This window comes from Tripterygium wilfordii, chromosome 18 (genome assembly GCF_013401445.1).
Source record: "Tripterygium wilfordii isolate XIE 37 chromosome 18, ASM1340144v1, whole genome shotgun sequence".
In the NCBI taxonomy this organism is placed as follows: Eukaryota; Viridiplantae; Streptophyta; class Magnoliopsida; order Celastrales; family Celastraceae; genus Tripterygium; species Tripterygium wilfordii.
Window position 1 is genome coordinate 13,077,631 of NC_052249.1, and position 24,614 is coordinate 13,102,244.

General features: G+C 38.4%; 3 protein-coding genes across 6 annotated transcripts; 1 reads left to right on the plus strand and 2 right to left on the minus strand.

The window, feature by feature from the left end:
* Positions 1–278: 278 nt before the first annotated feature.
* Positions 279–2,959, minus strand: LOC119984437 (protein IQ-DOMAIN 14-like). Its single transcript, XM_038828378.1, has 5 exons — positions 2,028–2,959; positions 1,682–1,966; positions 1,394–1,585; positions 1,159–1,305; positions 279–1,075 (listed from the first exon to the last, which is right to left on the minus strand). Exons 1-5 carry the CDS (start codon positions 2,217–2,219, stop codon positions 419–421), a joined length of 1,473 nt encoding a protein of 490 aa, XP_038684306.1. The 5' UTR covers positions 2,220–2,959; the 3' UTR covers positions 279–418.
* Positions 2,960–4,032: 1,073 nt separating this feature from the next.
* Positions 4,033–13,033, minus strand: LOC119984440 (polyadenylate-binding protein-interacting protein 10-like). 3 transcript variants are annotated; one of them, XR_005464895.1, is made up of 13 exons: positions 12,770–13,031; positions 12,072–12,658; positions 11,745–11,794; positions 6,627–6,687; positions 6,487–6,531; positions 6,325–6,397; positions 6,109–6,221; positions 5,898–5,957; positions 5,706–5,753; positions 5,552–5,620; positions 5,082–5,143; positions 4,852–4,996; positions 4,033–4,687 (listed from the first exon to the last, which is right to left on the minus strand). XR_005464895.1 is itself a non-coding variant. In XM_038828380.1 (12 exons), the coding sequence occupies exons 2-12, from the start codon at positions 12,582–12,584 to the stop codon at positions 4,936–4,938; spliced, it is 1,155 nt and encodes a 384-aa protein (XP_038684308.1). In that variant the 5' UTR covers positions 12,585–12,658; positions 12,770–13,031; the 3' UTR covers positions 4,728–4,935. The 3 variants fall into 3 exon arrangements, 2 of the variants coding, with proteins under 2 accessions (XP_038684308.1, XP_038684310.1); XM_038828380.1 differs by lacking the exon at positions 4,033–4,687 and having other exon boundaries at positions 4,728–4,996; XM_038828382.1 differs by lacking the exons at positions 4,033–4,687; positions 5,706–5,753 and having other exon boundaries at positions 4,728–4,996; positions 12,770–13,033.
* Positions 13,034–15,283: 2,250 nt separating this feature from the next.
* Positions 15,284–22,243, plus strand: LOC119984439 (two-component response regulator-like APRR9). 2 transcript variants are annotated; one of them, XR_005464894.1, is made up of 9 exons: positions 15,284–15,827; positions 16,944–17,105; positions 17,204–17,334; positions 17,481–17,633; positions 18,393–18,564; positions 18,653–18,971; positions 19,677–20,487; positions 20,758–20,935; positions 21,824–22,243. XR_005464894.1 is itself a non-coding variant. In XM_038828379.1 (8 exons), exons 1-8 carry the CDS (start codon positions 15,599–15,601, stop codon positions 20,875–20,877), a joined length of 2,097 nt encoding a protein of 698 aa, XP_038684307.1. In that variant the 5' UTR covers positions 15,284–15,598; the 3' UTR covers positions 20,878–21,310. The 2 variants fall into 2 exon arrangements, 1 of the variants encoding a protein (XP_038684307.1); XM_038828379.1 differs by lacking the exon at positions 21,824–22,243 and having other exon boundaries at positions 20,758–21,310.
* The last annotated feature ends 2,371 nt before the right edge of the window (positions 22,244–24,614 follow it).

Sequence of the window (24,614 nt, forward strand, 5' to 3'; positions counted from 1 at the left end):
TAAATTGATATTTTCACTATAATTTTTTTGTATAAACTTATCATGTTCAAAAAGTAATATAAAGATAGTATTTTTACGAAAACTCTATATATCCCTAGCAATTTCTTCTATAACCGACCATAACAATATTACGTTATCTAATTACATATTACGTTGTCTAATTACATCGAATTTCTTTATTATGTTATCTAATTACATTGACTTTTGCTATTACGTTGTCTAATTATATTTTATGACTAAATTTGTTAAGAATCAGTACTGTCGATGTTTTTATGATGTGTAGATAAAATTTCTCCCTTATTAAAGGAATTAACGTACAACTTACAAAGCCCTGGTCATATGGTCATAGCCCACATCATGAAGGCCCATTTACCATAAACCTTGATCCTAAACTTCAGAGGAAAATGCGAATGCTCGATTAACTCAACCACCTCCCAAAATCATTCCCCGAACGACAAGTCTCATTATCCTTGGAACACGAGGACGACGCATTCGGCCTCTGTTCATGCACGCTCTTCTTGCTTGGACTTCTGATCAAATTGTAATCAATTAAATTCTCACCGCCATTCACCTGCTCGGGAACTGGAAAATGCAGGCGTTTCCTCACTGCTCTCATCGTCTTCTCTCTCTCGGGGGTTGACGGCCTTTGCCTTGGTGCACTTTCTGACCTCAAACGTGCATTTGCAGATGCAGTGGCCACCATGTAGTTCGGCAGAGAACCTCCACCACTGCTGCTTACTAGGGCTCCTCCATTAATATTCTTTTCTTGATGTGTTAGGCAACGAGGACTGGTTGAATGCACTTGCGTCGCTCTTATTCCTGATATCGTTGGAGAGTTGACTGGGGAGTTGCTGTTGGTTCTGTGGACAGGGGAGGCAACAGAGCACGAGGTCGGCCTCTGTTTTTGGTATTGTAATTTCTGTGCATTCTGGGCTGAGTAAGGTTGATTGGTATCGATTTCAACTGTTTTGATGTGTTCTTTTTTATCATATGAATTTCTTCTGGTGCCATTCCATCTGGGTTTTTCTTCTAGCTCATTCTCACTCCCATATGTGTCTCTACTAGGCTTCCATATCTATGTCAGAGAACAAAAGTAGGGTAGTCCATAACGACAAGGTGTTTGATGAAATGACTAAGTGGAGTTCAAAGAAAGCAAACCTGCTGAGAAAATGCGAAAGCAAGTGCTTTTTCTCGTTTCAAAGCGAGATCCTTTGTTTTCTGCAACATGGCTTGTAATTTATCATGTGTTTGTGAGTGACCATCCCAATCAACCCAATCCGCAGAGCTTCTCCGTTCGTGTGTAGACTACATTTCTTAACAGTTAGAAACACGATCTTCACATATATAGTAAGACAATTCAGGCTAAGATAATAAAGTAGACTATATTTCTTACAATGGAACTCCAACTGGATTTTCTACTCCCTTCAAAAGAAAGCCTGTTGCGCTGTTCACATACCCGAGCTTGAACTCTCACCAGTGCCTGCATGCACCTAAGAGTCATGTTGGCTCGTTTTCTGACATTGTTGCCTCTTACTAAAGCTTGCAACTTCACCAGCCCCTTAAGTGCTCTAAGAGCTCTCCTAGCCTAAATACGACCATGCATTAGTTTTCAATCAGTCATACTTAAACTTCAAATGAATATATACGGAAGTGTCTATGAGAGCAGCTTAAGTGTTCATACCAGATATCCTCGGAATGCAGTCTGTATAACAATGGCTGCAAAGTGTTGTTTAACAAAAGAAGAAGGCATGGCAAGCCGAGCTACTTCTGCAGCTGCTCTTGCTGTTGCAATGGCTGCCTGAGCTGCTGCTGTTGTTGCCACGGCCACTGCAATAGCATATCTGTCGGTAGCAGAAGTATTGTCAGCGTTAGCTGTGCCTGATTTGGTTGCTTCTTCGCAGTGTTGTATAACTCTTTCCTGATTATTCGAAGGCTTCCTCAAATTCCATCTCCGTTTTCCTCTTTTCTGCAAAGTAAATGTCATGTTACTAATTTTGAGGATGAAGAAAGAGAATGAAAAATTTCACCTTTTGGTCTTCTTCGTGTTCATGATCTTCTCCCCTTCTGCTACTCTTCTTCCCATTCTCCTTAGTGGGAGACCTGAAAACCCTCTTCACTGCAGTCAACCAAGAGCTTCCTCCGATCTTCCCCATGAAAGGCAAATTTTGATTAGCTACAAATATAGCAAAACCCTTGTAACAGAACAACAGGGGGCTCATTCATTCATTCATTCATAAATAAAGCCTTGTCATCTGGAGTGGTTGGTGATGGAAGCTAACAGGAAAATAATGAATGCGTGAATTAAAGTAATTGTGTAGAGCTAGTCCATGCAACTGTGAACAGAACTTTGCATTATATAAAGAAAGAAATGGTGTTTTCTTGTGGCATGGAAGGACAGTAGAGTAATGAATTGTTTGTGTCAGACAGTTGTTGGAGAAGGCATGACATGAAAGAGTAAGTAGCCATCGAAAATGCTGAAAGCTGTACATCTGAAAGAGAGAGATAATTAGTGATGCATGCTTTTGCTTTTAATTTGTCAGAGAGTTTGAAGTATTTTAAGGAACCATGTTTGGTTTGGGTCTGGGATCTTTCAATGACAAGGGAACACGTAGGATTTTGGGGTTATTTTTGGCAATATGGAGCATTCTGTTTGGATAGTTGAGAACTTGCACGTAGAGGAAAGGAGTCAAAGCAAGTCTAGAAATTAAGACCTATGGCTATAAATGCTTTGAAAGATACGGCTTGTCCAATTTGTAGACCAGTCAACTTCTCTTTCTGTATGTTTATACTTTATAGGATACTACAATTATGCTGTTTTTTGGGCATGTATCATATCATTTCATCAGATATACGTGTTTTTTTTATTTTTTTTTATTTTAACGAGAGAGAGTCCTGCCCTGCTCTGCCCTATATGGTAAACTTGGAGTAGGTGAGTTTTTCGTTTCATATGCAACAGGTAATTATTGTGGTTGATTTGAAAGAAATTTGTTGAACACACCTGGAGCCTGGAGTGGAGGCATTTGCTATCACCCCACCTACAGGCGAAAGGCAAAAGTGAGTTCTCTGTTTGGTATTACTTGTCATTTTCTCGATGAACATCCAAACTTTACGTCTTATCAAAGCTCAATAAACTTGTAATATCATCATCACCAATATTCAATGCCAGATTGGCGCAAGTTTTTGGCTTACCTTAACGATCAAGTGGCCTGCTTCAGTGCTTCTCCCTCAATTTTGCACCTGTGACCTATAAAAGATATATATATATATATATAAATAAATAAAAAAGAACAAATTCCAAAAAGATACGTGGAAATAGATTTATAACACAAGTCTACTCTTCAAAGATCCATCGCATACACTAACACTAGTTAGTAGAGACTAAAGATGGAATGTGTAGAAACTGAAGGAAGGCTATGCTTCCACCTAAAGCATTCTTTAGGTATATCCAGCATATTAATTATATTATTCACACTCCGCTGGTTTCAAATTCAAAAGAACAAAATTCAGAGAATCCTAGGCACTTTACGGTACAAATGATATTTTTCAGGATTAATAAATTAAGCGGAGAGGATAGCAAACCAGCAATTGAACTTATCTCTAGCAATGGCTACGACAACACTATCACTGTCATCCCCTCCCTAATTCAGCTTTTCTATCAAACAAGCAGTGGTTGGAGCCCAAGCAGCCGTGGAGAGGCAGCCAAGGCGTTTTTGTCCATGGACATCTCTCCCTTTGGCAAGTCTCATACTCTTGTCATATAGACATTATTTTTTGACAACCTAAACTGACATTTTTATCCCAAACTCATGATTATATATTTTTACCCAACCGTCGTATATATGTATACATATATGTCATGAGTATCTATTATGCAAAAGGGTTGCTGGACTAACAACCATTAATACTGACAGCGACTTTTGGTTGAAGAAGCTTACCAAAATCAATCATATGCTAAGCATGGCATGTGTTACATGTTAATTCTGTGTTTATGATATGAAAATGCTTACAGTGATGACCATTTATGCAATGCAGCCAGACCACCAGACCAGACTGAGAACCAATGCCTGAAACAATAGTTAATCTGCCTCAGAACAGAAATCATCAGCATGCTTTTAGCCAGAAATCATCACAACCAATCTGTCTCTGATTTCTTTAGAAGATCACTTTCATTTTTGCACTACACAGACTATAAATTTTTCGTTTTTATAGTCGAGACTTTTTTTGCCAAGGCATTTTTAGATAGATTTTGGCCTTCTTAAAATACTTTTCTTTTATTTTCTCATAATTTCTAAGAGCCATGAGAGTGTGTGCAAAAATATGTACCTATCCATTTCATTTCTCAAACTTCAAAATCCAACATTTTTAAGTTATATTTTGAGAATCCAATAAACAGCAAAAGCAAATTCTCGATGACCTATGCACCTTGAAAGATTTTGCAAACATCCATGAAATAACAGGAACTAGCGCATTCAGATACAGCAAAGAATGCTTTCAGTATAAACCCCAGCTTCGGAAGAAAAAAGGTCATAACAAGCTTCATAAAATTTATATGCAAATGCTTTGAGTATGGCTCAATTTTCTCATGAAACAGGGAAAGGAGTCTATATATCTATTGGTCAGTTAACAAGAATCTAACCACGCGAGATCAATGACTACAGCAACATCAATCAAATGGTCTCCATGCAACCTGAAAACATCTTTGAAAATTCATAAATCCAGTCATCATAGACTCAAATTAAATTTGCCTCGATAAACTAAATAAACAGAGCACAATGGAACCTCCTATACCAAAAACAAAGATACTGGGCAGAGTGCAAGGACAAAACAATTGGACATAAACGCCACAAGTACCTTAAAAAAAGTCTCTGTATCTATATATGTATGAGTAAATATATAATTCAGCAGTTGATCAGTCCAGGAGGCATGCGAGGAGATTCAGTGCATTGGACTGCAAGGAGGAGCACAGGGCCTCACTGGTGTCTTCGATGGGCTAACCCTGCACACAGATGATACAATTGTGTCACAAAAGCTAAATGATAAAAGTTCAATAAAATAAACAAATATATGAGCTGAGCACCAACCTTATGGGCAATGATCCCAGAATTGCACCGCTGCAGTTAAGAGCTGCAGTTGCACTTTCAGCCTGCGCCAGATGAAATTCATAGTAAATTTATTTTTTGATTGGACTTCATCAATTCACAACAGTCAGTACATAAGATTCACAAAACAGGTATTCTACTAACAGAAACTTAACCAGTAGCTTTTACATTTCTTACAGATTTATTCTCCCCTAAAAAGTAAAACCTATCGTCAGGAAAAGAGTGCATGAAGATAATGATAAGACAAGGTATCAAAAAAAAAAAATTTGTTATAAGGAGGTATATCTTATATGCAGTATAGAATAAAGAATTTTCAGGTTGGATATAGAAACATTGTCCATTTCAAAAGGCTGTAGGGTTCAGTAAGAACGACAAATGGTATAGATGTGCACCTCAAAATATGAAATTCCCTTAAATTCATGACACAGATCAAGAGAAAAAAGGACAATTACCGCTGTGAACTCAACAAAGGCAATACGAGTTGAATGATTATAGTCTCCAAGCAACCTCAATCGATGAACCTACAACAGGCAAATATGTATTTAGGAATACTTCAAATTCAAGGACAAACAGCACGATTGGGCTTTTACACAAGCAATCTTAAACCTCTCCACAAAGTGATTCAAAAAAGAGTTTGACATTTGCTTGTGTGACCTGCATCAATTACAAATGTAAATCAGGAAAGACATAGCAGATATTGCTCTTAATTACGTTCTAAATAACTTTTTTTGAATGGAATCATATTATAAATAAGAATTCACTATTTTCAGCCAATATAATAAATAACTTCCAAAGTACCTTCTTGTCAATATTTGCACAATACAAGGTTCTTGAGCACATCTCACATTCATCTTCAGACTGCATATGATAAAAAAAATTAGATTCCAAACTAACAAAAGGTTAAGATAAGCACGATTGTGGCATTAACTCAGTTCCTAAGTAGGACAAATTAAGCACAGACATAGATGTTCAGCACAACAAGAAACACCAATAAGGATATAGCCCTCACCCTTGGCAAAAATGTCGGGTTAACAGGAGCAATTGCAGTTTTGGAGGGCAGCACTCTCACTGGGTAGTATCCAAGCATAGTCCCAGACAAAGTTAAGGCAGCCCTTGCACCTTCTGTAACCACATTTTATTGCCAATCAACAGCATTAAGCCATGTTGACTGATTGAATTGAATTCCATTTATATGATTAGTTTCGCAACTGATTGATACGTGTACCTTCATCAGTGAACTCAATGAAGGCAAAGCGAAGAACAGAATTAGGATCCCCACAGATACGACAATCAATGACCTTTGACCCAAAACAATGAGGAAACATTCAGTAAACACACTACAATTGTTGGAATAAAAGGGGCATATATCAGCAAAAAAAAAAGATACCAGTCCACAGTTAAGGAAAAGACTTGCAAGATGCTCTTCAGTGACCTACACACAAAACACATTTAATGAATAGTCGGAACATCAAACCCAATCAACATTGGCAATAGAAAGAAACATATGAGCCAAATGTAGTTCCTTACTTGTTGATCAATGTCTGATACATATACGGTTCTCCTTATTACTTCCTCCCTCTGTGCACTATATCAGGGAAGATTCTTGTCAAGTCAAACACAGCAACAAAACAGGAGAGACTAAAGCCAGACATGAAGGTTCCAGCCATTATCCTAGCAGCAACAAATCAGGAGAAATCAAAGTCAGACATGAAAGCAGCAACAACTCTGGAGCAAGACAATGAATCGTGTTAAATGAAAAGCAAATCATAAGGATTTATTAATAGCAAAATATTTGTATATAGGCTACAAACATAAAGCATAATTGTAAGTAGTTACCATACATAGACTTTTACTACTCTGTATATAAGTGACTACACTGATGTGAATAAAATGTAGCAAATCTTTCAAAGACTTATCTCTTATATGGTATCCGACGAGCCTCTCTCTCATGAGCTTTCGATCCCAAACTCTATCATGGCTGACAATCACAATTCTATCCCACCTATTGTCACCTCCCTTACCATTGACAAAGCTACGCTTCCCCTCTATGTTCTCACCACAAACTCCCAAATACCTGATCAACTCACCCCATCAAATTATCCTCAATGGCGCGCTCAGTTTGATGCCATTCTAATCGGATATGATCTCCAAGGCTACGTTGATGGCACGCTTCCCTGCCCACCGGAATCCAGTTCCGCAAACACCAGTGCTGAAACTCTCACCACCCGTCATTGGATCCGTCAAGATAAACTTATCCTCTCCGCAATTTTCTCTGCGGTCAGTGCCAACATCAAACCTCTGATTGCTACATCTAGCACTTCCAGTGATGCTTGGATCAAACTGAAAAAGCTTTATGCAAGCAAGTCCCGCACCAGAGTACTTCAATTAAAAGAAGAACTCTCCACTATTCAACGAGGATCTCGTTCCGTCACTGAGTTTCTTCATGTCTGGCTTTAGTCTCTCCTGTTTTGTTGCTGTGTTTGACTTGACAAATCATAAGGATTCATTAATAGCAAAATATTTGTATATAGGCTACAAACATAAAGCATAATTGTAAGTAGTTTCTTCATGCTGTCAAAAAGGTTGTTGATGAACTTTCTCTCATTGATAGTTCTGTCTCCAATGATGATATCACCCTATATGTTCTTCAAGGCCTTGGCCCAGAGTTTCGTGATATTGCAGGCCCTATTCGCACTCGAGAAACCTCTCTCACGTTTGAGGAATTACATGATCTTCTTGTGGGCCATGAGACTTATCTCCACCGACTCAATACTGGACCTCAACATTTACTTGCTACTGCAAATTACAGCACCAGAAACATCAATCGTTCCAACAACAATCGCTTCACTGGTCCACATCATCGCCAGTTTGTTGGCCCCTCTCGACCACCATCTTCAAAATCACATCCGGGTCATTATCGTCCTCAATATTTTCCTCCAAAAACTGATACTCGGGTAGGTCTCACAGGATACAAAGGAAAATGCCAGCTATGTGGTGTGGTTGGCCACTCTGCCAAACGCTGCTCGAAATTCACCTTCTCAGAAGCCACTGCCAATTACACTACAACCAGGTCCAACACAGACGACAAATGGCTGCTTGACTCGGCTGCATCACACAATATGACTTCTGACTTGTCCAATCTCACTATCCACACTGAGTATGACGGCACTGATGAGGTTATTCTTGGGGATGGTTCAGGTTTGCCGGTCTCACACATTGGTTCACTTACTTTCAAATCTCCAACTCGTAACTTTCAGATCAATGACACTCTTTATGTTCCAGCCATTAAAAAGAACTTACTCTCTGTTCATCATTTTACTAGACAAAATAATGTTCTCATTGAGTTTCATCCTTATCATTTTTTGGTGAAGGATCCGACAACGGGGGTGATTCTACTACAAGGAGAATGTGAACATGGAGTCTACACTCTACCGGCATCTTTGGCAAATCGTCCACCTCCACCACAAGCAAATGTCCATGAGCGCACTTCCATAGATGGTTGGCATCGTCGTCTTGGTCATCCATCTCAACGCATTGTTACTCACCTAGTTAATTCTTTTCATTTACCCGTCTCAAACAAAAATCCAAAACATTTCTTATGTACTTCTTGCTCCATTAATAAAGCTCATCGGCATCCCTTTCGTTCAAATAGTCTCACTAGTACCTTTCCTCTAGAATTACTCTACACTGATGTTTGGGGCCCTTCTCCCATCACTGGTAAAGATGGCTCTCGCTATTATCTCATCCTAGTTGATCACTACAGCAAATATATATGGATGTATCCCATGTCTCAAAAATCTGGCGTGAGTTATATTTTCCCTCAATTCAAGACTTTAGTGGAAAAACAATTTCAAAAACCCATCAAAAGCATTTATTCCGATAATGGGGGGGAATTTATTGCTCTCAAAAATTTTCTTTCTCAACATGGAATCAGCCATTTTACTACTGCTCCTCACACTCCACAGCAAAATGGAGTGTCGGAACGTCGTCATCGTCATCTTGTTGAAACCGGCCTCACTCTCCTCACTGATGCATCTCTTCCTCAATCCTATTGGCCATATGCATTCCAAACTGCTGCATATCTCATTAATCGTATGCCCACATCTCTCCTTCATAATACTTCTCCTTTTGAGACTCTGTTTGGAACTAGACCAAATTATCACAAACTAAGAAACTTTGGGTGTCTCTGTTTTCCACTTACCCGACCTTACAACTCCACAAAATTGGAACCAAAATCTGTACCCTGTCTCTTTCTTGGCTACTCTGCAGCCCGCAATGCTTATATTTGTGAATCTCTTGTTGACAATCGTGTTTATCACTCTCGTCATGTGCTATTTGATGAAACTCGGTATCCATCTTCAACAAAATCCTTGTCTGCAATACCAGCACCACCATGTCCCTCCAAAACTCCCTCGGCTGCTCCACCTCATGCAATCATTCCCCTATCACCTTTCATAGCACCACCAGTACCACAATCACCGCCAACGGAATTGCCACTGATGCCGGACTCGACTCCAAATTCACATTCTTCAGGTAATACCTCACCTCCATCTCCCAATATAGATTTCAATTCTCACTCTACAACATCATCGGACACAACCACTAATAGTCCACCACATGCCTCTCCACCTCCACCACCACCACAACCCACGGCTCCCCAACCTACCAGAACTCATCCAATGACTACTAGAGCCATGAACCAAATTTACAAACCCAAACAGCTTCATTTAGTTACCAAACACCCGATGCCTCCATCCCTTGAACCCACATGTGTGAGTCAGGCAGTCCGCGACCCTCAATGGCGTGATGCCATGTCTCAAGAAATAACCGCTCTTTTGCGTCATGGAACATGGGACCTTGTTCCCAAACCTATTGATACTAACATTGTTGGATGCAAGTGGATTTTCAGGGTCAAGCGAAAATCCGATGGCAGTGTGGAAAGGTTCAAAGCCCGACTTGTCGCTAAAGGTTTCACTCAACGGCCTGGGTTGGACTATAAGGAAACCTTTAGCCCTGTTGTGAAACCGGCTACAATTCGTCTGGTATTATCTATTGCGGTGATGAAAGGATGGTCCCTACGGCAGATGGATGTCAACAACGCTTTTCTTCATGGCCATCTCACCGAAGATGTCTACATGTGTCAACCGCCGGGCTTCATTGATACTAGCAAGCCTAACTATGTTTGCAAGCTCAATCGATCTATTTATGGCCTTAAACAAGCAGCCCGTGCCTGGTACTCAGCACTCAAACAGGCACTCCTTGACCTTGGTTTCCAAAATTCTACTGCTGATCCATCTCTATTTGTTTATCGCACAGCATCTGTTACTGCTTTCTTTTTGGTGTATGTGGACGATTTAATTCTCACAGGCAACAACAATGACTTTGTGCATTCCATCATAGCCAAACTTGGTCTTCGGTTTTCTCTAAAAGATCTTGGAGACTTACATTTTTTCTTGGGCATTGAAGTGATCCCGACACCTAATGGTATTTTCTTGTCTCAACACAAGTATATCAGGGATGTTCTCTCTCGCACTCAAATGGATGCGGCAAAAGATGTAAGCACTCCCTTATCAACATCCATCTCTCTTTCTCTCAATGATGGATCCACTTCGGTTGATGCCACTATGTACCGAAGAGTTATTGGAGCTCTACAATACTTGTCACTTACTCGGCCTGATATCTCATTTGCTGTAAGTAAGTTATCTCAATTCATGCATCGACCAAGTCAACTCCATTGGACAGCCACAAAACGACTACTGCGCTACTTGAAAAATACTTTATTTCATGGCATTCAACTCTGCCGAGCATCATCTTTCACAATACATGCTTTTTCTGATGCGGATTGGGCTGGCAACCTAGATGATCGTACATCCACCTCGGCCTATACAATCTCTCTGGGGTCAAATCCAATTTCATGGTCCTCAAAGAAACAACGAGCCATTGCCTGCTCCTCGACGGAAGCCGAATATCACGCCTTAGCCTTGGCCGCAGCTGAAACAATGTGGCTGAATCATCTTATGACTGAGCTTGGGTATCCACCTTCTACACCTCCAACATTATTGTGTGATAATCTCAGCGCAACACATCTAAGTCTCAATCCAGTTCATCACTCCAAAATGAAACACATTCAGATAGATATTCATTTCGTTCGGGACTTAGTAAGAAAGGGCCTTGTCAAAGTTTGCCATGTTCACACAAATGATCAATTAGCTGACCTTCTCACTAAACCACTGTCCCGCCAACGCACAGAATTTCTACAGTCCAAGATTGGCCTTCTTGATGGCGGCTCAATCTTGCGGGGGTGTATCAGGGAAGATTCTTGTCAAGTCAAACACAGCAACAAAACAGGAGAGACTAAAGCCAGACATGAAGGTTCCAGCCATTATCCTAGCAGCAACAAATCAGGAGAAATCAAAGTCAGACATGAAAGCAGCAACAACTCTGGAGCAAGACAATGAATCGTGTTAAATGAAAAGCAAATCATAAGGATTCATTAATAGCAAAATATTTGTATATAGGCTACAAACATAAAGCATAATTGTAAGTAGTTACCATACATAGACTTTTACTACTCTGTATATAAGTGACTACACTGATGTGAATAAAATCAAGCAAAGCTTTCAAAGACTTATCTCTTATACACTACTTGTTCTAGGATTCATCCTGGGCTTACCTAGACCATTGTAATTCCTCCTCTGACAAGAAATGAAATGATATACCAAAATCAATAGCCAACACATAATGCTGTAAAGCGATATGAACTAACCTAGAGCCATGAACAAAATCAAATAGAAAACCTACTTCCTATTAGATTTACTACTCGGTTTAAGTCATCCAATTTGCAGAAACAAAGACAACAGAACATATGCCGATAATCTCAACATCTTCATACTTATTTTCATTCATTTTCCCATGAACGAAACACAGAGGAGGAAAACTGTCAAAAACTGGCTAAATCACAATCACACATACCCTTCCATTAGGGTGGCCCTTGTTGCCACCGGAATTAGGCTGAACAACAAAATTGTTAGAGTAGCCAAAGCCAGTGCCACCCAGACAACGATGATTGTTTGCCAGCGAATGGGGAACGAATTCTTGAGCCATGGGATTCAACTTCGACAAAATTTCAACCAAATCGCTCATATCGCCCTTAAAACTCTCGACATCCCCATTTTCCACCTCCTTCACACCATTAGCCCTCTGATTTGCGGTCCCATGCCCGTTCTGCATCTGAGTCTTCTGAATGCCGCCATTGCTTGCTGTCACTGAGACGGTGCTCTCTCGGAGATGAGAGTTCCCGTTCGAATTCCGATCATTGTTTTGAACATGCAAGCTCGAGTCTTTGGTACTCTTGACCGAGGCATCGCTTCTGGGTTTTGGGTTTTCAAGATGGTTTGGCGCATTTGAGTCCGATGATACTACATTGTTGTCCAAATTCTCATTGGAGGACCCGATTTTGGCACCAGCATTTTCAGCAACCGCCATGATCAAACTCTCAGGAGATCGCCTTTCGCCTTCCTTCGCTCAGACTCTTAACCAACCAAGTTTTTCACTTTTTTCTGGATAAAAAAAATATTGACTAATTAAGTAATAATTTTTACAGAGAATACAAAATACTAATAGTCGAAGACCCAGATTGGTAGAATTTGTTGAATAGGAAAGGCATGTACCTCCCTTATCTTAAACCGTTTCCTCCATTAAATACAAAAGCCAAACCTAGCTCAGAATCGTCAGTGTGGTATTGCAGACGAGAGAAAATAAAAGAGGTGAGTGCAAATTGAGAGATGACAAACAGTGACCAAAGCCTTGTCTGCTTATTTTTTAAAAATTTTCTTTCAATTAATTTTGTATTGCAGGATAAGAAAAGAGGGACTTTAAGAGAGGGAGGGTTGTTTGGATCGTCCGTATGTGGAGCAGTTCTCACGATTACATCGTCCCAATTCGAATGAGATGATACACGCATTAGTCACTACACAAAACAAAAGTGAAGCAGAAGCGTGCATGAATATATGATACACCCTCCCATGTCCATGAACATCCATCCCCCTGCCCTGCCTCATATTTGCTTTGCTTTTGTTTCTTGAAAGTAGAAATAGCCATGCGTCATTAATCATTATATCGTGTCCATCCATATCAGGGCAACCACAATGATGTTTTTTTACTTGGGTACATTATGATTTTTTAGTTTAGCATGGATAATGTATGGAGATTTGTGTTTTGTTGACGTAGTTGTATTAGAGATATGTTTTGTTGATGTGATTGGACCAACAAAATATACTAGTACAATTGTATAAATTTACTAGTTTTGCTTTTTGTATATTAGAGGTGAGACCCATTATTAATTTTAGTGTAAAATATGTGTGTGTGAGATGTGGAACGCACTTGTTAGAGCAAACATATGGACATAGCCAATGTCATGCCCACATCCATGCTCCAACAAAAATAGGCAAACAAATTTATTCCATTGGAGCTTTTTTTTAAGATGGACCATGGACCATTAAAAAGACACTTCATCTCCATGCCCTATTAAAAAGTGACAATTGTAATTGCTCTGATGCATGCATGCCAAGCTAATTACTGTAGTTTTAGAGTGGACCTAAAACCAAACACATTAAAAAAAATTGCGTCATTATTTGGATTGAGATGATTTTGATTTTGTTCGAATAAAAATGTTCGAAAAGTTCAAAATAATACCAAAATTTCCATCATCTATGCTCACCATGTAATATTGACTTAGAATTGAAAACCAACATATTTAGATTAATACCTTTATTAAAAATGTCTCTTTTTTTTTCACTTGTAGGCGGAATGAGCCAAACGACAAAAACAAATCCATTTTTTTAATAATTTAAAATTAAGCATATCCCTATATTATTTTATGCTTGGAGTGCATGTGAATAGGAGGCATGTCTCATAATGATTAATGAATGAACAAATAAATGAATATTCCATTAAAATAATATTTAAGACTCCAAAAAATATGATCTTCATTTGACCCTCAATTAATGTGAATATTTGTATGCCACATAGATTCAAAGATAAAATAAGAATAATAGTGAGTGGATATAGCATTACTCATCCCATTATGGGACTATTTTGTGGTTGATTATAGATATTTTAATAGCTTATATAGCCTTATATATTCAGGGTATTTATCACGTCATAACGTAGCAGATCTAGAGATAGACCATACTTAATTTATTGTAAGAACGTATACAAACGAGAACTAAGAAGGGCCAGTGACTTCATCAATAAAAGTACAGGATCGCAAAATTTTTTTTAAAGGGTATAAGATAGCAAATTATAGACTAGCGTTGTGTTAATTTATTTATTTTTGAGCAACTAATATGGAGGAATGGAATGTTGTTGGCCTCTATGTTGGGTAGGAAGAGAAAGTGTATGAAAATTTATGTTTTGCTGATGTAATTGTATTGGAAGATATGTTGTGTTGATGTGATTGTATTAAAATACGTGTTTGACTTGAGAGGTGAGATTCAGGATTAATTTTATTAGGGACATTAACACGTGCATCATTGCAAATGCCGTGATGTGTTGTTCTCGCTCCTCAGGGACCAATCTCAATTTAAAATAAAGGTTAGAAATAGGCTAGCTGTAGGTTGATCGAAATGGCTGTCTAAACCTTTCTCAAATACTTTCAACATAATTGCTTTACCACATTGACGATGTCGTCGTGAGGTCTCAGGCTACATTAGTCCTCTTACGTTGTATCTTTGTTTTTCCCCCATTGGCTCCACACACTGTACTGCTCTGCCTGGTATGCATTCGTCCTCCACAGATGTTAGAAAATTACTGGGAGAGTGTAGAAGAACATCAACCGCCCAGTTCCTTTCGGATCCTGGGCAAGAATTAAAGTTTAAGGTATTGTATGAAGCAGCCATGGACCTCTTTAAGCCCATGGCCCAAACGATTTTAGCTGTTGACAATTGACATTAGATAAAACATATGGTCAAGATTTAAGAAATTGAAGTAATTTCAGCAAAACAATTTCACCCCACCCATCCCATAAGTTTTGGGCCACAAACGAGGCCTCTGCCTATTCATCCTCCACCTGTCAACATCCTATCCACAAGATTCCACTAAGTATCAAAATATCTTCCTACTTGGAAGTTGGAACTTGTATGTATCTTTGTGCTGGACTTGGACCCATCCACCCACTCAATGAATATCTATCCGCCTTTAGATCTCTGTGACTCGGATCGTAGGTTAAGACTTAAGATCAGGTTCGTAGACGTGGCACTCTCTGGGCCCCATATGAGATCCCAGATATTTCCCCAACCAAGTTGGCGGGGAGAGAAGCAGAGACGACCGTAGGATTCTTAGGCAGTTGGCGATGGACTCGGTATTTCCGCCGTCTGATTTCACCAAAAACATTTCGGGATATTTTGTAGGCTTTTTCTTGCTTTGACAGAAGAAGATGAGATTGCTCTTGTGAGTTTTGCTTTCCTGACAGACATACAGACCGACAGAGAGCGAAGGAGATGGGTGACGTGGTACTCAGTAGTGATAAGGGGAAGTCAGAGAACGAGACAGAAAGTAGTAAGCAGAGGAAGAAGAGGGAAGAAGAGGAAGAGAAGGATGCTGGTGGATCGCCGGTGGTGAAGTGGGAAAGGTTGTTACCGAGGACGGTGATGAGGGTTTTGCTGGTTGAAGCCGATGACTCCACCAGGCAGATAATAGCTGCTCTCTTGAGGAAGTGTAGTTACAGAGGTTAGTTCACAATTTGCATTTCGTGTTCTTCCATGTTCGTGGAGTGCTTTCTAGTAACAGCTTTGGTCTGGTGGTTCAGTATCAATAATTTTCTGAGTTTATGCTTTGACTTGTTAGTTCTCTGTGTGTGACCGTGTGCATGTGATGTGGGTCTTTGATAGACTAGTACGCAGTAAACTCATCAAATCATGCATCACCGGTGCACCTTGATCCTCAAGAATGTGGATTGGCATGAGCACTACCCTGTTTCCTAATTTATTTTGGATCAAATTCATGCTTGAATTACAGTAGAATGTGGGAGATGACGTTGTTTTCTCTCTTCATTTCTCTCCTTTTAAATCCGCCTTCAATTCTCTGAACTTCTCATTGCAGCTTATGTTTCCTCAGTTTTAGGACTATAACCAGTAACTTCTTAATTGGAATGCAGGCCTTTTCTTCTACTGAATAACCTATTTTCACATAAGATCATGTGGTGTGCTAATATGGCAGACGGGAATTAAAACCTACTCCCCTCTCCCCGAATTTCGAAACTTCTGAGTTCGAGTTGTTTCCCCTCCATTTTAGGGTGTCACTATTCAAATATTGTAAACAGGATGAACATATTGTATTCTATAAAAAATCAATTTTCCTCTGACCTATATAGTTTTAGTCCTTTTGTAGTTTTAGCCTTTTAGGTCTGTTAAGAAGTAAGTGGCATTGGCATATGGGAGACCACCTTCAACGCATCACTAATTGATTAAAGTCTTCTCTATCCTCTATCCATGTTGCCTCTAGTTGCGTGTACTTTATTTAGTTAAACATTTACCTTGGACATACACCTCACAAATTCTTTCTCCCCAACACAGGACTCACAGGGGAAAATTTTCCTGCTGTATCAGTAATACATCTGACAAGAATATTCTTATACGTGCATATTTATCATGCTTGCATTTACTTATACTCAACATCTATGTCATTCGAATTTTTATAACTGGCATTGCCTGCATGCTCATCTCTATTTGAATTGTGCTGTAAATGGTCTTCTTTTTTCACCGTTATACTGATTTTTTTCATGGTATAGGAAGTCAATGCACATACTAAATTGGGCCTAATTTAGTTTTATTCCATTTTTTGCAGTTGCTGCTATTTCCGATGGATTAAAGGCATGGGAGATACTGAAGGGAAGGCCCCATAATATTGACCTCATACTGACGGAAGTGGAGTTGCCATCAATATCTGGATATGCTCTTCTTACCTTAATTATGGAGCATGAGATTTGCAAAAATATTCCTGTTATAAGTATGGTTTGAGAACTGTGGATTCTGCTTTTACCTAATGCATTTCTGTTTGTTCTCGTCTATATGGACTAAAATATAGTTTTTTCTTTCTACTTGCAGTGATGTCCTCGCAGGACTCAATCAACACTGTTTATAAATGCATGCTGAGAGGTGCTGCTGACTATCTTGTCAAACCTATTCGGAGAAACGAACTGAGAAATTTGTGGCAGCATGTATGGAGAAGACAACATGTATAAAAATTCCTAACACCTTTATTCCTCTCTCTCTCTCTCTCTCTCTCTCTCTCACACACACACACACACACACACACTTTCATTCTTCCTTCCTTTTAAGTTAGTCGCATCAGAGCCATATTTTGTTCTTGTTGTTCTATCAGGCAACTGTTGACAGAAATGGCGAATTAGAGGAAAGTGTTGGACAGGAAAAGGTCGAGGCCATTTCTGATAATGATGCTGCTAGTAATCATTCGAGTGGTAACATGGCTCGTGATCAAAGGAAGGAGTACATTGAGAAAGGGAGTGATGCGCAGGTTAGTCTTTCTTATTTGTTCACAGGGCACTGAATCCTGAATGCATAATGTGGTGCTTCGACTGGTCTGAATCTCATTTGTGTATCTTGTCTGCTAGTATTAAATTTTCTTTCTTTCTTTTATTATTATTATTATTGTTTGGCTAAGAGTACCTTAGCTTATTTAATTACAAAAATCTGGGTTTACATCATATCTTACTATCAATATGTTATCTAATTTGGCTTGTCCCCCAATTACTTTGATGTTATGGGGGAAATTATTATTTCATCGGAGGGAATTTGTTTGTTTTGTTTTTATTATAGACTTAATGAGATGAAGTTTTTCAATCCAAGTCCAGCCTTTTGAGAAGACTATTTAAAACTTTTAGAAGCATCTGATATATAACATTGGAAAATCACACGGGTTTATTTTGGTGTGTGTTTCAGATTTCTTGAACCAGTTGTTTAACTCTTGGGCTCATTCAATGAAATACAGCCTTTTCCAACTATTACTAATGCTCTCTTAGAATCTAAAAAGATTGGATGTATTCAGATACCATATAAATTTATGACGCATTCATGCCTACACTGCATGGTTAGGCCAATCATTGGATTTAGATGTAATGGGAATATACTAATAGTTTGGGAATGGTTATTGTATATTTCATCCAGGGTATGCCTATCAGTATGGGTCAATTTATGTTAAAAAGAAATTTCCTTTCAATTTACATCACCAACGTGAAGTTTTATGTAGATACTGCATGTTTGCTGTCTCTTGTAGAGTTCTTGTACAAAGCCAGACTTAGAAGCAGAGAGTTCCCACAAGGAACATATGCAGGATTTTTCGTTACCGATGTGGGGCAAACTTTTACTGAACGACATTAAAATGCGGAATGACAAAGCAAACACCCAAATTGGACAGAAATTTCCAAAGCATGGCAGTGAAGCTGAGGGTAAAATATTTGCGACTTTAGTGCTTTATTGTCTTCTTTTTTCAGTGAGGAAACATCTAACAGTTTGCAAGCGTCTCAAATAAATTAGGATCAATGGCTATTGCGTGCAAGGAAGTTAACATGGCTGTCGGCAAGGATATTGAACTCGAAAGTCATATGCAGGATGCTAATCTTGCTGGGGAGGCTGGTGACAATGCTGATGCTCTGGCCAACTCTTCCGGAGAAGCTATCGATTTCATGGGAGCATTTACATGTTACATTTCTTCTTCAAATAATGCCAATGGGAAGTCTGATTCTTCCCCTCATTTGGATTTATTTTTGACAAGATCCCAACCTAGTGGCCCAGAGAATCAAATTAATGAAGAAAGACGTATTCTCAGACAATCTACTGCTTCAGCTTTTACACGGTTTGTCCCTTTCCAGATGTCAACCTACTTTGACGTATTTATGTGCATTATCTTTCCAAAACTAGTCATTTAGTTTGAATTTGAGTTTGTTTAGCTGCTTAATGGCTTTGTTTCTTGCCTTAAGTCTTAAATGAAGAAAAGGTAAACTACCGCAGCAGAAATTTCTCTGTTCTCCGAGTCTTATTCTGTGTCAAAAGGGCGTTTGGATTCTTAAATTTACCAAGACTTGACCTGTGGGGTGCAGATAAGTTTGCCAGGGGTAGACACTTCCTGCTTGGAGACCCTTGTTCTAGTTTCTGCTGCAAGGAAACCCATGCGGCATGCCTTTACTGATGCTTGGGTTGAGGGGCCACTTCAAGTTTCTAGGTTTTACCACATGGTTTCCCTCATTTCAAGAAAAAAATTACCAAGGCTTTAGGTCGTGATAAGATGCTTGGACGTAGATTTTTAAGGACCTTATGCATATAAATTGTTTTAACAATACCCCCATAGAGGTGATATAAATGCATTATAATATAAGGTCCTCCTTATAAAAAGTTGTAAAATTGTTGAAAGTCCTATATGAACTTCTTTTTGTATTTTTTCTTGAATATGTTGTGGATAGGAGTCATTGTAACAGACTAACGGGACACTGGCTTGTTGGTTTTGACGCCTCCAATTGGGTTCCTACACTCTGTCTCATATGATGATCATTCCTTCATGCAGGTATGCTAGTCGGGCATTGAATTCCTCACATTTAGAATCGGCGAGTAGTCCTACGCAACAGGAAGGAATGAGAACAAATTCTGGGAAAAGGTCATTCAATATTACTACTGGTTATAACTCTGATACTCTTAATTTAAGCACCCAGAGGAGTATCATTTCTCCTGATCTCACACTATGCACTCGGAGAAATTTTATCTCTCTACCGACTTGTCAATCTAAACATTCTGAAATTGGAACTTCATGTCCCCAGCAAATATTGTTTCCTGTCCCAATTCCAGTAAGAGGGGCAAGGCTTAATATTGCATGCAGATGTGGCTCTGCACTTTCTCCACTGTTCTGTTCAACTTCTGGTTCATCACCAATGGTGAGTCCAGGTTCAGCCAACCAGCAGGAACCAACTTGTCAGGGGAATCCATTTCATAATCCCAATTTTGAAAATAATAGTACTGAACGACTTTGCAATTCACTTGGTCAAACTGCAAACAACTACACCAGTCTGACATTGCACAAGCAAGACCAGAAATTGTATTCTTTAGAAGATCGAGGATGTATTTCTCCTGCTACAGATCATATTGCAAGTAGCAATTTCTGCAACGGCTCTTTAAGTCGTCTTAACAGCATGGGATATCAAATTGCCTGTGGAAGTAACAGCAATGTTGAGCAAGTCGCTGTTACCAGGCCTGCTGTAGAGAGCAAGCTTGAAGAAGCAGAAACTTTTGCAAACAATGAAAAATCACCTCGGTCCATCCAAAGAGAAGCAGCGCTTACCAAGTTCCGCTTGAAGCGGAAAGATAGATGCTTTGAAAAAAAGGTATCATATATATTGTGTGCAACTATTTTCAGATGATGCTCTTCTCCAACTAGGTGTTAAGGAACGACAGGAATTGTTTGGAACCTTGGACTGGTGGCAATAAGTTTATTCTTCACCACATAACCTATCTTGGTTCTTGAGAGCATGATAATTACTGATATCAAATTTTAGGGTATTGCTTATTGTGGATTTGGATGTTCCACTGATCTTTGGGTGTGGTATATTATCTAAAAGATATTCTATTGTGCTCATGCAAATTGGTTATTGCAGGTTCGGTATGAGACTCGGAAAAAACTCGCCGAACAGCGACCCAGAGTGAAAGGGCAATTTGTTCGACAAGCTCTTAGTGTAACTACACCAGCAGAAACAGAGAACCACCATGACGAATAAGGGAAGTGCTAGCTTCATTCTCTCTCAGGGTTGAAGATTTGAGAGCGCTAAGATTCAGGTATAGCTTAGATATTGGAATCCTTATGATGATAGCTTTAAGTTTTGTGATTCAGGTATAGCTTAGATACTGGAATCCTTATGATAAGTTTTGTGAAGTGGAGAAACAAAGAGTAGTTGAGCTAAAAAAATTTTAAGTATGAAGCTGCTTTTTAACATCATGTCCATATTCATGTTATTATGCTGTGATTACTGATTACTGACGAATGATGAGATTATGTTGTAATCCTATGTAGATCAGTGTTAATATTTTTTGGGTGGAGCAGTTTTGTTATGTACATTTAAGCAAAAGAGAGTTTGTGAGAGGTCATTCTATCGTTGTTTTTGTCACCTTGTAGATGAACTCATTCATCCAGAATACAAAAAACATTTAACATGTATGCATTGATGATTTAGAATATTGGTTTTTAAGGTTAGTAATAGCCTAATTATATCACCACCTCATCAAGTGCCTGGGTATGCATGAGTAAATCCCAGTACAGTACATGTGTAATGTGTTGATTACTTGCACGTTTAATGCAACGGCTTATGGAATTTTCAGTAGATTTTTCCGCTGCTTCCCATATACGTAGGTAGTTATTTATATTATTGTTATTATTATATCACTCAAGTTATTAGTTGGAGTGATAAAGTTTGTTTGTATCACTTTGATAACCAAGATTCAAATGTCTCCTCGATATTATTATTATTATTATTATATCACTCAAGCCATTAGTTGGAGTGATAAAGTTTGTGTGTATCACCTTGATAACCAGGGTTTAAATTTATCCTCAACTCTACCCCACGTTAGGAAAAAAAAAAGATTTATATTATAACTTTTTTATTTAACAAATCATCTTTTTTTAATACAATCACTTGCAAAATGATTGTGCTACAAATTTTGTGGCAGACCGTGTCGAAGGCTCGTTGTGTGAGCGACTTAAGGTTCTCCTATGGAGTTGTCCTTTCAATTGGAGGACGAAGTGGTCGCTATGTTGGAGGCTCGCTACGGCGAGCGGCAAAGTCCTCCTGCGATTGTCCTTTCAGCTGGAGGACAAGGTGACCGTCGCTACCAGGCCATGTCAAAGATCCGTTGGGTGAGTGGCTCGAGGTTCTCCCGAAGGCCCGGTCTTTCCGTTGGTGAGTGCAGAATTCGTTTGGAATTAACCGGCTTGGCTTTGGGCCTGGTGCTTGGGTTAGTGGGCTGTTGGGTTGAATTTGGATCTCATACCAAATTTAATTTGGTCCCTACAATAATCACTAGCAATATATTCCTTTGTTTTTCCAAACTTATTTTTCAAAAGATAAAAAAAAAAAAAATGGTTTGCCTTGTCTGACCCTCAAACTTGTCTATAATTTCTTGTGCATTACAGTGTGGTAAAATGATCCAACGGTGAAGATACATGCTCCATACATATTATACCCATTTTAGACGCCTAGATTAAATTCGAGAAGTTTGTAACAGTCAAATATATGTATATTTTCATCAGAAAGCTCTATTCAAAAGTAAATCATAAAAGAAAAAAAAATGAAAGAAAGTTAGTTTAGTTTGTTCTTATTTTATGATAAAATATTATGTAAAATGGTAAAATAAGTTTTTCACTTATATTTAACTTAAGCGTGTTTGGGTTGAGGGATTTGAAAGGGAGTGGAGGGAAGAGAATGGAAATGGAGGAGAGGGGTGGGGGTGCAGGGAAGAAATGATTTTTGTTTTCTCCATGTTTAGATACATAAAAAAAGAAATGAAAGAAAATTTATTTAATTTACTAATTTATCAAAACCTAAACCAGAAAGTCGGCATTTACTAAGTCCAGTTTGTAAGTGTATTCACCCCGCAAAAGCCTGCAGATAACTGCCTACACTTCTCTTCCTCCTTTTTATCAATGACGCCAGGATACCAACCTCTTGATGGTTTGCCCGTCGCCCCTGCTTTTGGATATGAAGTGGGGCGTGATCAGACCGCTGGGAAACGAAAAACTCTGGTGCCACAAATGAATACATTTTTCAAAAGTCATTTCACTTTTCAATGATTTTCATTTTTCAGAAAAGCTATAAACTTCCAAGCAACTTGATGTCCCTACAGACTGAAAGTAAATACAACTACACGGATGTGTCAACTCTCCTGTATGCTTTGTATTAGCCTTCTATTGGCAACCACAAAAATGTAACTATAGTAAACACATAATCCTAAGGGCAACGGTAGCGGAAGTTTTTTTTTATCTGGTGCCTGTTTGGCAGGGCGGCTCCACAAGCGGAGCCGCCCGCGGAGCCGCTTTGCGGCTCTGCCATGCCAAACATGCGAAAAGCGCCAGCGGATCCGCTGGCGCAAAAGAAGCTGTAGCCTTTTTTTAAAAAATTTTTTAATGTGTGGGTCCCATACCTTTTAGATAAAAGTATTACTATTTTATTAATGGGACCCACTTAATTGTGTTTAAAGGTTTAAATATAACTATTTTTTAATAAATTAATTATATCTATGCATTTATAATTATTATAACAGTAAATTTAATATTAAAATAAAATTAATTTAATTTAAAAAATATAAATAAAATATTTATATTTAAGACTTTTAATTTTATAGGTGTTTAATTTTAATACATAATGATAAATTAAAAAATACAATAAATGTAAGAAAATTAATTGATTACTTAAACATAAATTAAAAAATACAATAAATGTAAGAAAATTAAGTTGATTAATTAAAAATTACTTCAAATTAATTTTGAATATAAATTATATTTGATTAATTAAATTAATACTTAAAATTAATTTTAATAAGAATTATATTTATTAGATTACTTTTAATATAAATATAAAAAACTAATATTATAATACTTTATTTCAACAGTTTTTCCGCTAGCGTCAGTTTTTATTTCACCAAACACCTCACAGCATATTTCACAGCTTTAAGCTCAGCATATTTTTCACAGCATTTCCGCTAGCATTGAAAATCAATTTTTTCGCTGTGCCAAACGGAGCCCTGATGTCTCAAATAGTCTTTGTATTAGCCTTCTACTGACCATTTATAATTTACCCTAGAGGAAGGAATCAAAATTTTCTAATGCACCCGTTCAGTCTCACCCTCGGTTAGTTTGAAATTGAAATGTCATTTTTGATACTCAAAAGGTACGTCTTCAGTTAATTGCTAAAAGCCAAACTACTTTTGGTACAAAGAAAGTCAAAAGTTGTAGTTACCATAGTATGAGTTTGGCAGCATCATAGTTTTTTATGACACGTCAAATAGCTTTTGCGTTCCAACTCACCTCACAGCACCACAACTTTTTACCTCACAACACCTTACCACACCTCACAGCACTCCCAAACGCTTACAATATATGTTGAATTGTCCCACGTAATCAAATTAGGTCAATTATTTTATTTTAGATTAATGTACAATGTAAATCTTAAGTGATTTTATATTAATATTATTAGTCATCTAATATAACCTTAATTTAGATACGCCAAACGCACCTCACAGCACCACACCGCACCACAGTTTTAAAAATGATGCGCCAAACAGCTTTTTGCGTTCCAACTCACCTCATAGCATCACAGTTTTATAACTCACAGCATCACATCACAACTCACAGCATTCCCAAACAAGCCCTAATTGTTCATCAATTGATAATATTCCGTTCATTAGCTTTTAGATGCTAAGAGCAATTGCAATGGTCCCATTTTGTTGGGCCAACAAAAACCAT

What these genes read in the sequence shown, in the direction of transcription:
- LOC119984439 (XM_038828379.1), top strand. Translation starts at nt 15,599, where the DNA reads ATGGGTGACGTGGTACTCAGTAGTGATAAGGGGAAGTCAGAGAACGAG. An exon ending in CAAAAATATTCCTGTTATAA is followed by an intron (nt 17,106 to 17,203) that starts GTATGGTTTGAG and finishes TTCTACTTGCAG; the next exon opens with TGATGTCCTCGCAGGACTCA. An exon ending in ATAGATGCTTTGAAAAAAAG is followed by an intron (nt 20,488 to 20,757) that starts GTATCATATATA and finishes TGGTTATTGCAG; the next exon opens with GTTCGGTATGAGACTCGGAA.
- LOC119984440 (XM_038828380.1), bottom strand. Translation starts at nt 12,584, where the DNA reads ATGGCGGTTGCTGAAAATGCTGGTGCCAAAATCGGGTCCTCCAATGAG. An exon ending in TATCAGACATTGATCAACAA is followed by an intron (nt 6,532 to 6,626) that starts GTAAGGAACTAC and finishes TTTTGTGTGTAG; the next exon opens with GTCACTGAAGAGCATCTTGC. An exon ending in CTGGGATCATTGCCCATAAG is followed by an intron (nt 4,997 to 5,081) that starts GTTGGTGCTCAG and finishes ATCTGTGTGCAG; the next exon opens with GGTTAGCCCATCGAAGACAC.
- LOC119984437 (XM_038828378.1), bottom strand. Translation starts at nt 2,219, where the DNA reads ATGAGCCCCCTGTTGTTCTGTTACAAGGGTTTTGCTATATTTGTAGCT. An exon ending in CTGCATTCCGAGGATATCTG is followed by an intron (nt 1,586 to 1,681) that starts GTATGAACACTT and finishes GGTCGTATTTAG; the next exon opens with GCTAGGAGAGCTCTTAGAGC. An exon ending in CTTTCGCATTTTCTCAGCAG is followed by an intron (nt 1,076 to 1,158) that starts GTTTGCTTTCTT and finishes TCTCTGACATAG; the next exon opens with ATATGGAAGCCTAGTAGAGA.